The 14,960-nt window shown below is 53.8% G+C and overlaps 1 protein-coding gene across 1 annotated transcript in view; it reads right to left on the bottom strand.

The window, feature by feature from the left end:
- The window catches only part of RYR1 (ryanodine receptor 1 (skeletal)), a 164,972-nt gene that overhangs the window by 3,060 nt on the left and 146,952 nt on the right, over nucleotides 1–14,960 (bottom strand). The window contains exons 94-102 of the mRNA XM_011952520.1: nucleotides 14,434–14,578; nucleotides 11,952–12,038; nucleotides 10,384–10,635; nucleotides 9,331–9,461; nucleotides 7,727–7,769; nucleotides 6,096–6,226; nucleotides 5,938–5,998; nucleotides 4,018–4,164; nucleotides 3,625–3,775 (exon numbers count right to left, since the gene is read on the bottom strand). Of these exons, the coding sequence (XP_011807910.1) occupies nucleotides 3,625–3,775; nucleotides 4,018–4,164; nucleotides 5,938–5,998; nucleotides 6,096–6,226; nucleotides 7,727–7,769; nucleotides 9,331–9,461; nucleotides 10,384–10,635; nucleotides 11,952–12,038; nucleotides 14,434–14,578 (1,148 nt within the window). The remainder of the gene's footprint in view (nucleotides 1–3,624; nucleotides 3,776–4,017; nucleotides 4,165–5,937; nucleotides 5,999–6,095; nucleotides 6,227–7,726; nucleotides 7,770–9,330; nucleotides 9,462–10,383; nucleotides 10,636–11,951; nucleotides 12,039–14,433; nucleotides 14,579–14,960) is intronic.

Here is a 14,960-nt window from a genome sequence, read left to right as displayed (position 1 = left end):
GGGGGCACAGGCAGGGTCCCACGGGAAGCATGGGCAGAGGGGTGAGGGCCGGGTTGGGTGGGGAGCAAAGGCAGAAGTCAGGGCCAGGGTTGGGGGGCACAGGCAGAGGGGTGAGGGCCGGGTTGGGTAGGGGGCATAGGCAGAGGGGTCAGGGCCAGGTTGGGTGCGGAGCACAGGCAGAGGGGTCAGGGCTGGGATGGGAGGGCACAGAAAGAGGGGTCAGGGCTGGGATGTGGGGACACAGGCAGAGGAGTGATGGCCGGGATGGGAGGGCACAGGCAGAGGGTGGGGGCTGGGGTGGGGAGGCACAGCATGACCAGGGATGAGCTGGGGGAAGCACTGGAAGCTTTAACAGCCCACTGGAGGCATCTGATCCAGCCTAGGTGATCAGGCGAGGCTTCCTGGAAGAGGAGGCAGGTGTGAGCTGAAACCTAAAGGAGGCGTTAGGTGGAGGGGTGGGGAAGAGAGTGTTCCCGGCAGAGAAAGCCACATGCTGCAACACCATCAGTGAGGAAAGAATACAGCTTGCTGCTGTGAGGAACTGAAAATGGTTGGGTGAGGCTGGAAAATAGAGCTCCTGTGCAGGAGAGCAGGGAGAGAGATGAGGCAGGGCCTGGACACGTGGCTCTGTAGGCCCCAGCCTAGCCCGTGGTCAGGGGCTTCCTGCAGGACGTGGCATTTAAGTGGAAAGGTGAGGTATCAAGTGAATGGCGTGTGTGTGCATGTCGGGCCTGGGCTAGGGGACAGAGAGAACATCAGGTGCAAAGGGCTTGAGTCAGGAGGAAACACGCAGTCCTAAGGGAACTGAAAGAGGACCAGGCGGCCAGAAAGCAAAAAGCAAGAGGGTTTGTGGTTAGACCCAGGCAGGGCCAGATCTTCCCAGGCTTTGTAAGCCGTGGCGGGGTGATTCGATTTTATCCACACTGGATGGGGAGCCGCAAGAAGGGTCTGAATGGAGTTGGTGAGTGAGCATGGTCTACCTGGCATTTGGGAACAACTTTACACTTGTTTGTTTTTTTGTTCTGTTGCCCAGGCCGGAGTGCAGTGGTGCAGTCTTGGCTCACTGCGACCTCTACCTCCGAGTTCAAGAGATTCTCCTGCCTCAGCCTCCTGAGTAGTTGGGATTACAGGTGCGTGCCACCCCACCCAGCTAATTTTTGAGATGGAGTTTTGCTCTTGTTGCCCAGGCTGGAGTGCAACGGTGCAATCTCGGCTCACTGCAACCTCTGCCTCCAGGGTTCAAGAGATTCTCCTGCCTTAGCCTCCCAAGTCGATGGGATTACAGGCGCACACCACCACATCCCACTAATTTTTGTATTTTTAGTGGAGACAGGGTTTCACTATGTTGGCCACACTGGTCTCAAACTCTTGACCTCAGATGATCCACCTGCCTTGCCCTCCCAAAGTGCTGGGATTAAAAGCGTGAGCCACAGCACCCGACATACACTTGTTCTTTTTGTGTTCCCAGGATGTGAGAGAACACAGTCATCCTGAGTAAAAGCTAAGATAAGTGACTATAATGAAAACAAGGCTGTAGGCAGTGAGGCCCTGTCTGGAAGGGCCTCAGATGTCAGGTTGAGGAGCTGAACTTTGTCCTGAGAGCAGGAAGGAACCCAGGGAGCGAGATTACAGGACATCTTTGGAGATAAACCCGGTAAATGATTCTTTTAATTGTGGCCTATGTCTCTAGTAAGTTCACATCGACTGGGGCTATGATCACCATTATTAGAATAGAAGAGAAAAAATAAATATGCATTGAACGCTGGGTATACCTTGGGTGAAACTGTTTTTTAAACTTGAGACAGAGTCTCACTGTGGTACCCAGGCTGGAGTGTAGTGGCGCAATCATAGCTCACTGCAACCTCAAACTCCTAAGCTCAAGCGATCCTCTTGCCTCAGCCTCCCAAAATGTTGGGATTATAGGTATGAGTCACTGCGTCTGGCCTGAATGAAACTTTTAATTGTGGATAATGATGATAGAAGCTAACATGTATATAATCCTGAGGATGTGCCAGGCACTAGTCTAAGTCTTTTTTTGTTTTTTTGTTTTGTTTTGTTTTGTTTTGAGACAGAGTTTCGCTCTTGTTGCCCAGGCTGGAGTGCAGTGGCGCGATCTCGGCTCACTGCAACCTCCACCTCCCGGGTTCAAGCGATTCTCCTGTCTCAGCCTCCCGAGTAGCTGGGATTACAGGCATGCGCCACCATGCCCAGCTAATTTTGTATTTTTAGTAGAGACGGGGTTTCTCCATGTTGGTCAGGCTGGTCTCGAACTCCCGGCCTCAGGTGATCCGCCCGCCTCAGCCTCCCAAAGTGCTGGGATTACAGGCATGAGCCACCGTGCAAGGCACTAGTCTAAGTCTTTTAAGTCTTCGATAGCCAGGGAACACCTATTAGTCCTACAAGCAACTACTATTACACACTCATTTTACAAGTGGAGCCCCCAGGGCACAGGGAGGAGGTTGAGTAGCCTGTCCAAAAATCACATGGCTCATAAGTGGCAGGGGCAAGCTCCCTGAGTACCTTTCCAATAATAATCCGTTTGAAAAGCTCAAATAAGGCTGGGTGTGGTGGCTCAGGTCTGTAATCCCAGCACTTTGGGAGGCCGAGGTGGGTGGATCATTTGAGGTCAGGAGTTCAAGACTAGCCTGGCCAACATAGTGAGATCTCCCAGCTCTACTAAAAATACAAAAATCAGCTGGGCGTGGTAGTGTTTGCCTGTAATCCCAGCTACTCAGGAGGCTGAAGCAGGAGAATCACTTGAACCTGAGAGACAGAGGTTGTAGTAAGCTGAGATCATGTCACTGCACTCCAGCCTGGGACTTCGTCTCAGAAAAAAAAAACAAAAACCTCAGCTCAAATAATATTGAAACAATGGCCAACAGATGTGGAGCACTCATTTGCCTGGCACTGTTCAAAGTACCTGACATGGCCGGGTGCGGTGGCTCACGCCTGTAATCCCAGCACTTCGGGAGGCCAAGGTGGGCGGATCACAAGGGCACAGGCACAGATGGAGACCATCCTGGTCAACATGGTGAAACCCTGTCTCTACTAAAAATACAAAAATTACCTGGGCATGGTGGCACACGCCTGTAGTCCCAGCTACTTGGGAGGCTGAGGCAGGAGAATCACTTGAACCCGGGAGGTGGAGGTTGCAGTGAGCTGAGATTGTACCACTGCACTCCAGCCTGGGCAACAGAGTGAGACTCCGACTCAAAAAAACAAAAACAAAAACCAAAAAAACCAAAATGTACCTGGCATGCATCAGCTTGCCAAACTGTAGGTACTATTTTCATTTTTTAGAGGCAAGGTGTCCCTCTGTCTACCAGGATGGAGTGTAGTGGCCCATTCGCAGCTCGCTGAAGCCTCGAACTGCTGGGCTCCAGTGATCCTCCTGCCTTAGCCTCCAGGCACACAATACAACACCCAGCTCATATTTAACTTTTTTTTATAGAGACGGGATTTTTGCCTTGTTGCCCAGGCTGGTTTCCAACTTCTGGACTCAAGTGATCCTCCGGCCTCAGCCTCCCAGCGTGCTGGGATTGCAGACTGGAGGCACCACGCCCGGCCTGGAGGTACTGTTATTAACCCCTTCAGCAGATGCGAGAAGGAAGGGCCCCAGAGTGCTGGGGAAGGGGCTCACTGTCATCATGTCGTCACACTTCATGTCAGGCTCATCTTCATCCTCGCTCTTGTTGTAGAACTTGCGGAAGAAGTTGAAGGCCACTACGGTGTACAGGTAGACGACCACCGCCAGAAGGCCCACGGTCATCACCAGCTGGGGGCAGGACGGGGCCAGGTCAGCTCCGGCCTGGGCTTGCCCTCCTCCAGCCACGCCCATTCTGGGTCCTGGCCCCGGTTCAGTCCCCGTGGCTCTACCTTGCTGCCCCACGCACCCTCGGCTAGGCCCCGCCTGGCCTTGCCCCTCCTCAGCCCAGCTGCCCGGCCCTCACCCCTCCACCACCCACTGCCACGCTGGTCCCTGCTGGCCCACGCCCCACAGCCAGGTCCTCCCCACACCTGTTTCCCATTGTGGGTGACGGAGGAGAGGATGGTGCGCAGCGTCTTGACCCCCATGGCGATGTCCAGGAGATGGGCAGCGAAGAAGAAGTTGTTGTAGTGCCCCAAGAGGGACATCACCATATACCAGCCCAGGTACAGGAAGGACTGTGGGCGCACAGGGCCAGGTGTCAGGGGGAAGGCAGAGACACATGAGGAGCACTCTGGAGGGTAGGGGCCACTCGGGAGAGTCAGCTATGCCCTGGGGGTCGGGTGCCAGCCCTGGTTGGGGAGTCCATGGAGGACCGGGGCATTCTGGGTGAGAAGGCATCCTGCGGGGAGATGAGAGGCCCCTGCAGAAGGAAATAATCTGGGAATCCAAGGGCACACTGAGGAAGCCAAAGGATGTTCTGGGCCGGGTGTGGTGGCTCATGCCTGTAATCCCAGTGCTTTGCGGGGCTGAGGCAGGAGGATCACTTGAGGTCAGGAGTTCAAGACCAGTCCGGGCAACATAGCAAAACTCCCTCATCTCTTCCTCTTTTTTTTGAGATGGAGTTTTACTCTTGTCACCCAGGCTGGAGTGCAATGGTGCAATCCCAGCTCACCACAATCTCCACCTCCAGGGTCCAAGCGCAGGAGGCTAAGCCTACCTGAGCCTCGCTTAGCCTCCCAAGTAGCTGAGACCATAGGTGTGGGTAACCACACCCAGCTAATTTTTTTTTCTTTTTTTTTGAGATGGAGTGTTAGTCTGTTGCCCAGGCTGGAGTGCAGTGGTGCAATCTCGGCTCACTGCAACCTCCGCCGCCTGGGTTCAAGCGATTCTCCTGCCTTAGCCTCTGAAGTAGCTGGGACCACAGGCGTGGGTCACCACACCCAGCTAATTTTTGTATTTTTAGTAGAGCTGGGGTTTCACCATGATGGCCAGGCTGGTCTCTAACTCCTGGCCTCAATTTATCCACCCACCTTGGCCTCCCAACCCAAAGTGCTGGGATTACAGGCCTGAGCTACCGCACTTGGCCACTCTCTGTTTTTTGTTAGAAACAGGGTCTCACTCTGTTATCCAGGCTGAAGTGCAGTGGTGAACACGCAGCTCACTGCAACTTCTGCCTCCTGGGCTCAAGCCATCCTCCCACTGCAGCCTGTTGAGTAGCTGGGACTACAGGTGTGTGCCACCACACCTGGCTAATTTTTGTATTTTTTGTAGAGACAGGGTTTCACCTTCTCTACAAAAGTTGCCCAAGCTGGTCTTAAATGTTTGCGCTCAAGCAATCCTCTGCCTTTTCCTCCCAAAGTGCTGGGATTACAGGTGTGAGCCACTGTGCCTGGCTGCCTGGCTAATTTTTTTTTTTTTTTTTGAGACGGATTCTCATTCTGTCACCCAGGTGGAGTGCAGTGGTGCGATCTTGGCTCACTGCAGCCTCTACCTCCTGAATTCAAGCCATTCTCCTGCCTCAGCCTCCTGAGTAGCTGGGATTACAAGCACCTACCACCATGCCCAGTGCCAGGTTTGTCTTGACCTCCTGACCCCAAGTGATCTACCCGCCTCGGCCTCTGCAAGTGCTGGGACTACAAGTGTGAGCCACCACGCCTAGCCCCAGCTAATTTTTAAATTTTTTGTAGAGAGAGGATCTCACTATATTGCCCAGGCTGGTCTCAAACTCTGGACTCCAGTGATCCACCCGCCTTGGCCTCTCAAAATGTTGGGAGTACAGGCGTGAGCCACCACACCCAATCCCAGCTATTTAAAATAATAATAATAATAATAATAAAAAAACGATGTCTGGGGGGATAAGGAGCCTTGTGTGGATAAGAAGGTACCCCCGGGTCACAGCCACTCAGGGTCCCAGGAGTCATTCTCTGGTCAGGAATACCCCAAGCTGGGAACCCTCCTAACGCCCCACCCCTGCAGACTCCCTCCCCAATCTGCGGGCCCCTGCTCACGTTGTCTGTGAAGATGACCCCGAACTTCCAGATCTGGTACTTGACATCGATGGACATGAGCCTGTGGGGGCAGGGGTCAGAGGAGATACGCTTGAGTGACAGACCCCAGTCACCTCCCCTGCATGCCCCAGGCCTGTGCAGGGGCATCCTGGGCTCACCAGGTCAGCAGCCCTGGGGGCGGGGCGGGCTTGCGCTCATTGTGGGCGGTGATCTCTAGTGTGGCCAGGTCCATGCCCAGTAGCTCAGCAATCCGCTCCCGCCCGTAGATGTCCCCATGTTTGTCCAGGACCTGCACAAGAGAGCATCAAGCTGTGTAGACACAGCTGGGGTGTGGGTGTGGGTCGTGGCCTGCAAGGGGGTTCTGGGGACACTCCAAACTCTGAATGAGAAATAAGAGGTGCATGGTTTTGTTTTGTTTTGTTTTGAGACAGAGTCTCCCTCTGATGCCCAGGCTGGAGTACAGTGGCGCCATCTCTGCTCACCACAACCTCCGCCTCCCAGGTTCAAGTGATTCTCCTGCCTCAGCCTCCTGAGTAGCTGGGATTACAGGCATGCACCACCACACTCAGCTAATTTTGTATTTTTAGTAGAGACGGGGTTTCTCCGTGTTGGTCAGGCTGGTCTCGAACTGCCGACCTCAGGTGATCCACCCGCCTGGGCCTCCCAAACTGCTGGGATTACAGGTGTGAGGCACCATGGCTGGCCGAGGGTGGGTGCATTTTTTTCTGAGAGGAAGGTGCCACAGCTTTCTTCAGATCCTCAGGGGTAGGACCCAAAAGCATTAAAGGTCGAGCTAATTCATTAGTCAAATTAATTGACATAATTTATTACTTTCAGGTAGGTAGGCCAGGAATCCTATATAATTGGGCCCCTGTCACCTGTGAACTTACCTCCTCCCTGTCACCCCTTCCACCACACTGGCCTCCGCACAGTTCCGCAAATGCGCCAGGCACATTTCTGCTTTAGGGCCTTTGCATTGCCTGTTTCCCCTGCCTAGGACGCCTCCCTCACATTTCCACTGGCTCACCTCTCACCTCCCTATTAATGAGCATGATCTTTTCTGGGCTGCTGATATACAACAGCAACCTCTCCTGGCGAACACACGCACACTCCCCACCCCTCTCCACTGCTTTATGTATTTGAGATGGGGTCTCACTGTATTGCCCAGGCTGATCTTGAACTCCTGGACTCCAGCGATCCTCCCCAGTGGCTAGAACTATAGGCATGAGCCACCACACTCGGCTACCACTTTGTTTTTTTCTTTTTCTTTCTTTTTTTTTTTTGAGACAGAGTCTTGCTCTGTCACCCAGGCTGGAGTGCGGTGGCGTGATCTTGGCTCACTGCAACCTCTGCCTCCCAGGTTCAAGCAATTCTCCCACCTCAGCCTCCCAGGTAGCTGGAATTACAGGCGCCCGCCGCCACACCCGGCTAATTTTTTATATTTTAAGTAGAGATGGGGTCTCACCAGAGACGGGGTCTCACCATGTTGGCCAGGCTGGTCTCGATCTCCTAACCTCAAGTGATCCGCCCACCTTGGCCTCCCAAAGTGCTGGGATTACAGGTGTGAGCCACTGCGCCCGGCCTTGATGCTCTGCTCTTTCCATGTGCCCATTCAAGACAGGGAAGTGTGGTTACTGTGCCCATCTCCCCATGGGGAAACTGAGGTGCTACTCAGAGAGGCAAAAAAACCTCTTGCCCAAGGTCACACACCAAGCAAGTGCTTGGCAAGCCTGTGACGACCTGGTGGCAGGTCGTCAATCCAGGACCCAGTGCATCCATGTCCTCTCACCTTGCGCTTGACAAACTTGTCCCAGTAGTTGCTGGGGAAAGACCTGCCGAGAGAGAGCGCGCGTGAGTGTGAGATGTTAGGGCCAGAGGGATCGGAGCTGTCAGCCGCATTGGGGGGTGGGTTGAAACTCCACTGTTTTTTTTTTTTCTCTGTCTCACTCTGTCGCCCAGGCTGGAGTACAGTGGTGTGTTATCGGCTCACTGCAACCTTTGCCTCCCAGCTTCAAGCGATTCTCCTGCCTCAGCCTCCTGAGTAGCTGGGATTACAGGTGTCCACCACCATGCCCGGCTAATTTTTGTATTTTTAGTAGAGACTGGGTTTTGCCATGTTGGTCAGGCTGGTCTCGAACTTCTGACCTCAGGTGATCCCCCCACCACCCGCCTTGGCCTCCCAAAGTTCTGGGATTACAGGCGTGAGCCACCGTGCCTGTCTGGCTAACTTGTCTGGCTAAGCTAGCATGTCTGGCTAACTTTTTAGTTTTTTTTTTTTTTCTCTAAAGATAGAGGTCTCCCTATGTTGCCCAGGCTGGTCTTGAACTCCTGGGCACAAGGGATCCTCCCGCCTCAGCCTCCCAAAGTGCTGAGATTATAGGCGTGAGCCACTGAGTGCGGCCCCTAAGGCCCCTAATGATTTCTTTTCTTTTTTCAGATGGAGTCTCGCTCTGTTGCCCAGGCTGGAGTGCAGAGGCACAATCTCGGCTCACTGCAACCTCCACCTCCCAGGTTTAAGTGATTCTCATGCCTCAGCCTCCTCAGTAGCTAAGACTACAGGTGCCCACAACCATGCCTGGCTAATTTTTGTATTTTTAGTAGAGACTACTTTTTGTATTTTTAGTAGAGATGGGGTTTCACCATGTTGGCCAGGCTGGTCTCGAACTCCTGACCTCAAGTGATCTAACCACCTTGGCCTCCCAAGTGTTGGGATTACAGGCGTGAGCCACCGCGCCCGGCCATGTTTTTTTATTTTGCACTCATTGCGCCTGAGTAAGAATCACACCGGGAGGCAGGGTTTAAAACACGGGTTCCTGGGCTCACACCCCAGAGTCACTGAACAGGAACTTCCAGGCCTCAAGTCTAGGAATCTCCGTGTGCCACCCTCACCCACACAGATGCTGTAATGCACAGGAAATGTGCCTCTTTTATGGAAAGGAAGAGTAAGGCTTGGGGAGAATGAGGCAGGGCCTGCAGGGACTGAAACCCTAGGTGTTTTTTTTTTGTTTTTTTTTTTTTTGCGGGGGGCATGGGGGACAGAATTTTGCTCTTGTTGCCCAGGCTGGAGTACAATGGTGTGATCTGCATCCTCCACCTCCCAGGTTCAAGTGATTCTCCTGATTCATCCCCAGTAGCTGGGATTACAGGTGCCCGCCACCACACCCAGCTAATTTTTGTACTTTTAGTAGAGATGGGGTTTCACCATGTTGGCCAGGCTGGTCTCGAACTCCTGACCTTGTGATCCGCCCGCTTCGGCCTCCCAAAGTGCTGGGATTACAGGCGTGAGCCACCACGTCTGGCCTGAAACCCTAGTTTTTTGGGGTCCCAGCCTGGACTGGGTGGAAATCCAGGTCCCCTCCTGCTGCCACCCTGAGGTGGGGGCTGGGTCCTTACGGTGTGTTGAGCACCAGTCGGTCCCACTGCCCCTTCACGTCGTCGTCCTCGGGCTGCTCTGTGATGTATAGGCCGTCAAACTCCAGCTTCCGGGCCAGCTCCTTCTCCCGCTTAAAGATTACCAGGGGCACCTGGACAGTGGGAGGAGGCCAAGGGTGGGTGTCAGGCACCTTGGCTGGACCACAGTCTCAGCAGAAGCCATGAGATCTTGCTGGAGTCTGTGTGTGACCCCACATCAGAAGTGCTTTCCCAGTGATAAGGGTAGAAATGAGGAGGTCCAGGCAGAGGGCTCAGGACTGGGATGTGGGGGACATGCGCAGAGGGGTCAGGGCGGGGATGGGGGAGGCGCAGGCAGGGGTGTCATGGCTGGAATGTGGGTACATAGATAGATGGGTCAGGGCCAGGATGGGGGGCATAGGTAGAGGGGTCAGGGCTGGAATTGGGGGGCACAGGCAGAGGGGATAGGGCTGGCAGTGTGGAGGCACAGGCAGGGGTGTCAGGGCTGGGATATAGGGGCATAGAGGGGTCAGAGCCACAATGGGGGTGGGGCACAGGCAGAGGGATCGGTCCAGGATGTGAGAACAGGGGAGCTGTGGGAGTCCAGGAGTGGTGCCTGATGCCACCTAGGGCTTCCCAAGGAGGGAGGTCTGAACTCAGAACTGAAGGATGAATAAAACAGAGGCAGGTGCAAGGAGGTGGAAGCAGGGCAAAGCTTTGTAGGCAGAGGGAACAGCATGTATGAAAGTTTTAAGCCCCAAGAACTCCAATAGTAAAATTCATCCAATAGTAAAGTATCAAGACAGTGGTCCAGAACCCTGTTCCTCAGCTATAAGCTGCGTCCGTTCCCAATTTGAATGTCGTCCTTGCTGGAGACCCTATCATCCTTGCTGGAGACCCCAATCCTGTACCCAGTTCCCCAGCCCTCACCCCAACCCTGGGCCCCCTCTGTCCCAACCACTGTGAGGGTCCCCAGCCCCAGCCAGTACTCCAGAACCGCCCCCACCCCCACCCAGCCAATAAGCCCTTGCCCCAGAACCATGGCCATGGGCCCACCTTGAGACAGTTATAGCCAATGATGCAGAGAAAGGCCACCAGTGTATGCAGGAGGCTCAGACACCGCAGGGCGGGCTCCATGTAGCCTGTGCTCTCCTCCAGGAAGTAGTACACCATGTTCTCATCCTCATCGCCCTCTGCCTCCTCTCCGGCCCCCAAGCCCCAGCCGGAGCCGCCACCAGAGCCTGCTCCTGACACGTCCCCAGCAGCTGAGCCTTCCATGTCGTCTTCCCCTGGTGGAGAGTCGGAGACCTGAAATGGGGACAGAGATCCATCTGTGGGTCTGCCACATGCAGAGCCCACTCACAAAATTGAGCCTCCATTCCTGAGATTGGACTGGGGCCATACCAGATACAGTCTTGGTGTGGCTGTCAATCAAGATCAAGGGGTGGGACCAGGGCCCTAGCTAGCAAATCAGACTCTGACCTGGGAATTAGCCTATCGAACTGAGTGGCACAGAACTGAAGACAGAGTTGGTTCATCTTCATAGTGGAGCTCTAAAGAGACTGCCCGCTAATATTAACACTAACACGAAAATTAGTAGCAGTTAAACATTTACACAGTGCTTTTTATATGCCAGGTACTGTGGCTCTAAGTGCCTTACACATACTCATCCTCTTCTTTTTGGTGGGGTGGACGGAGTTTCGCTCTTGTCACGCAGCCTGGGTGCAGTGGTGCAATCTCGGCTCACTGCAACCTTTGCCTCCTGGGTTCAAGGGATTCTACTGTCTCAGCCTCCTGCGTAGCTTGGATTACAGGTGCCCACCACCAAGCCCAGCTAATGTTTTTTGTATTTTTAGTAGAGATGGGGTTTCACCTTATGGCCAGGCTGGTCTTGAATTCCTGACTTAGGTGATCCACCTACTTCAGCCTCCCAAAGTCCTGGGATTACAGGTGTGAGCCACTGTGCCTGGTGCCTTCTCCTCTTTCGATCCCCACAGCACTAAGAGGTATTCCATTTTACAGATGAGAGGGTTGAGGCTCGGGGACGGTAAGCACCTTGCCTCACGTCATGCACCAGTGGGCGGTGGAGCAGGACTGGGTCCCACAGAAGCCATGCTTCGATCTCTCTAGTCTACCTTACTGTCCTGTTATCTAGACCCCTGGCAAGACCCCAAGGGTCCCTTTGTCTTTCAGGAGGCCTGGTTCTCAGCCCTTTCCTTTCATTCTGTGAGCGAACTGTTTCTTCCTCCCCGCAAACTTCTGTTTAGCTGACGTGAAAGCCAAGATGCTTAACGGAATCAGTGGGTGTTACCGAGAGCTGAGGGCCTGCAGCCAGGCACACAGGACTGGCATGTGGCCGAGCTGAGCAGAGAACTCAGCTCCTGCTCCTGTTCTAACTCCCACAAGCACTCAGGCTTCTGTCCCAGATGGATCCAGGAATCCCCTACTCACCCCCATGGAGAGGGGTCCCAGGATCCAGGTGTCCAGCCTGAACCCTCCTGAGGACCCTGAGCCCAGTGCCTTGTCCCTGCACCGGAGGAACCCTGCAATTCCGATGGGGGCTGAGCCTCCCGTCCCACAGCATGGATAAGGGCCTGACCCTCCCAGCCCTTCAGGACCAGCACCTTATAAAACAGCAAGATGAAGTTGATGGCAAATGCCAGGAAGAGGGCAAGGAAGCGCAGGGTGTAAAAGTTCCGGGACAGGTAGTTCTGAGAGAGAAGAGGAAAAGAGAGAAAGCACTCACAGATTGGCCTCTTCCCTGGAGAATTCATCCCATCATTTACCCACAGTCAGAGCACCTGGGCTCTCAATAGCTGTTCCTACAACCTCCTATTAATTAATTAAATTAATTATTATTATTATTTTTGAGACGGAGTCTTGCTCTGTCACCCAGGCTGGAGTGCAGTGGTGCCATCTTGGCTCACGGCAACCTCTGCCTACTGGGTTCAAATTCTCATGACTCAGCCTCCTGAGTAGCTGGGGATACAGGCGTGCACCACCACACCCAGTTAATTTTTGTATTTTCAGTAGAGATGGGGTTTCGCCATGTTGGTCAGGCTGGTCTCAAACTCCTGACCTCAGGTGATCCACCCACCTCGGCCTCCCAAAGTGCTGGATTATAGGTGTGAGCCACCGTGCCTGGCCTCAACCTCCTATGTATTGAGTGCTTGCTTATACCAACATCTGGGCTAAGAGCTTTATTTGCAAGAACTTGTTTAATGTTCAGCACAGCACTGTGAAGTGGGTACTACCGTTATGCGCACTTTACAGATGAGGAAACTGAGGCTCGGGGAAGTGGAGTCTTGCTTAAGGTAACATAGCCAATGAGTGGCAGAGCTGGGATTTGAACCCAGGCAGTCAGGCTCCAGAGTCCAAGCTCCAAGCCATTTGGCATGCTGCTCCTTGAGAGAGATCACCCTGTCTGCTTTACAGAAGATGAAAAGGAACTTTTTTTTTTTTTTTTTTTGAGTCAAGCTCTTGCTCTGTTACCCAGGTTGGAGTGCAGTGACGCAATCATAGCTCACTGCTGCCTCAACCTCTTGTGCTCAACTGATGCTCCCGCCTCAGCCTCCTGAATACCCGGGACTACAGGCATGTGTTACCACGCCCAGCTAATTAAAAAAACAATTTTGGCTACTCTGGGTGCACTGCCTATAGGGTAGCCCTGCTCTGCAAGGTGCAGTAATTTAAAATAATAAAATAAAAGATTAAAAAAAATTCGGCTGGGTGCGGTGGCTCACGCTTGTAATCCCAGCACTTTGGGAGGCTGAGGCAGGCGGATCACGATGTCAGGAGATCGAGACCATCCTGGCTAACACGGTGAAATCCCATCTCTACTGAAAATACAAAAAATTGGCCAGGTGTGATGGTGGGCGCCTGCAGTCCCAGACTCGGGAGGCTGAGGTGGGAGAATGGCGTGAACCCAGGAGGCGGAGCTTGCAGTGAGCTGAGATAGCGCCACTGCACCCCAGCCTGGGCAACAGAGCAAAGAGAAAAAAGAAAGACAGAAAAAAAAATTCTTTTATAGATACAGGGATCTCCCTTTGTTGCCCTGGCTTGTCTCAAACTCCTGGGTTCAAGCGATCCTCCTACCTTGGCCTTCCAAAGTACTGGAATTACAGGTATGAGCCCCCTCACACGGCCGGGAACATCTTCCATCTCTCCCTCTTTCTCTCCACCTTTCCCTCCATCCCTCATTCTTCCCACAAATTCTCACGAACCACCTTCATTCCACATGATTCCCTCACTGCCCTCCCCTGCAACTTTGTTTTGAGACAGAGTCTCGCTCTGTCGCCCAGGCTGGAGTGCAGTGGCGCGATCTCAGCTCACTGAAACTTCTGCCTCTTGGGTTCATGCGATTCTCATGCCTCAGCCTCCTGAGTAGCTGGAATTGCAGGTGTACACCACTATGTCTGGCTAATTTTTTTTTTTTTTTTTGTATTTTTAGTAGAGATGGGGTTTCACCATGTTGGCCAGGCTGGCCTTGAACTTCTGACCTCAGGCGATCCGCCCGCCTCGGCCTTCCAAGGTGCTAGGATTACAGGCATAAGCCACCATGTCCAGCCTCCCTTACCCCCTCCTATCAGGCCAGGCCTGGAGAGGAGACAGGATGGAGGGAACCCTGGGACCTGCCTCCCAACACCCACCCTTCTTCCTGGCCTGGATGAGATGAGCGCTTCCCCAGGAACTGGGAGAGAGCTCAGACCTCCACGGCAGCACTGGGAGTAATGGAGGGACTAAGACTCTAAAGGCTGACAGCCAAGAACAGGCCACGGTGGGAAGGCCAGAGCGGTGGCCTCATTGAATATAGCTCTGGATAGAGGATGGAGGTGGAAGTGTGGGTGGGTGGCCCCGATGAACAGAGGTGTGGAGGTTGGAATAAGGATTGTGAGCAGGGAGGGGACAAGGAACCAAGTGAGGGCCGTCTGAAAATGCTACCCTGTCCTCAGGTCTGGGGATGCCTCTGCCCTCTCCCCAGCTAGGGTTCTTCTTGGAGATGAGCTCGAACAGGTGAACTCAAGAACAGGGTGCGCAGGAGAGGTGGGCACCAGAGGTGGGGTTCCCGGGGAGAAGAAGGTTCAGGTGACCTGGCTGGATCCTCACCAGGAACTTCACCCTCTGCACCTCCAGTTCTCCCCAGAATTCACCCCCAGCTTCCTCCTTCTTTGGAGGGGGTGAGGGAGGTGCTTGCTTCTTGGGGGGCTCTGGTGGGGGTTCGGGAACTTCTTCTTTCTCCCCATTCTCGGCACTGCAGGGCAGGACAGAGAGAGGTCAGGAGGTGCCTGGGCAAGCAATCCATGAGTTCATTCATTCAAAGCCATTCACTGGGGGCCCGCCCCATGCCTGGCCCAGGTTTGGATGGTGCTGGGTACATGGGATGATGAGATAATCAGGACTTGCCCTTATGAGGCTCCAGTCCAATGTGGGAGACAGGCAGTGACAATGACACCAGGCAGTGACAGCCCAGAGTGGTCAGGGCTGGGATGCCGGAAGCTCAGGGGGTTGAGGGAATCTGGAGGAGACACTTCCTCAGCTTAAGAGGGGGTCAGGTGTCCTGGAGAATTGGAAAGGATGAGAGAGACTCAGAGTAGGCATGGGAAGGCCTGGCGGTTAGATGGGAGTTTTTTTTT

Source organism: Colobus angolensis, unplaced genomic scaffold (assembly GCF_000951035.1).
Source record: "Colobus angolensis palliatus isolate OR3802 unplaced genomic scaffold, Cang.pa_1.0 Scaffold34, whole genome shotgun sequence".
Classification (NCBI taxonomy): Eukaryota; Metazoa; Chordata; class Mammalia; order Primates; family Cercopithecidae; genus Colobus; species Colobus angolensis.
The sequence above is the reverse complement of the archived record's forward strand: the minus strand, read 5'-3'. Positions and strand labels throughout refer to the sequence as shown.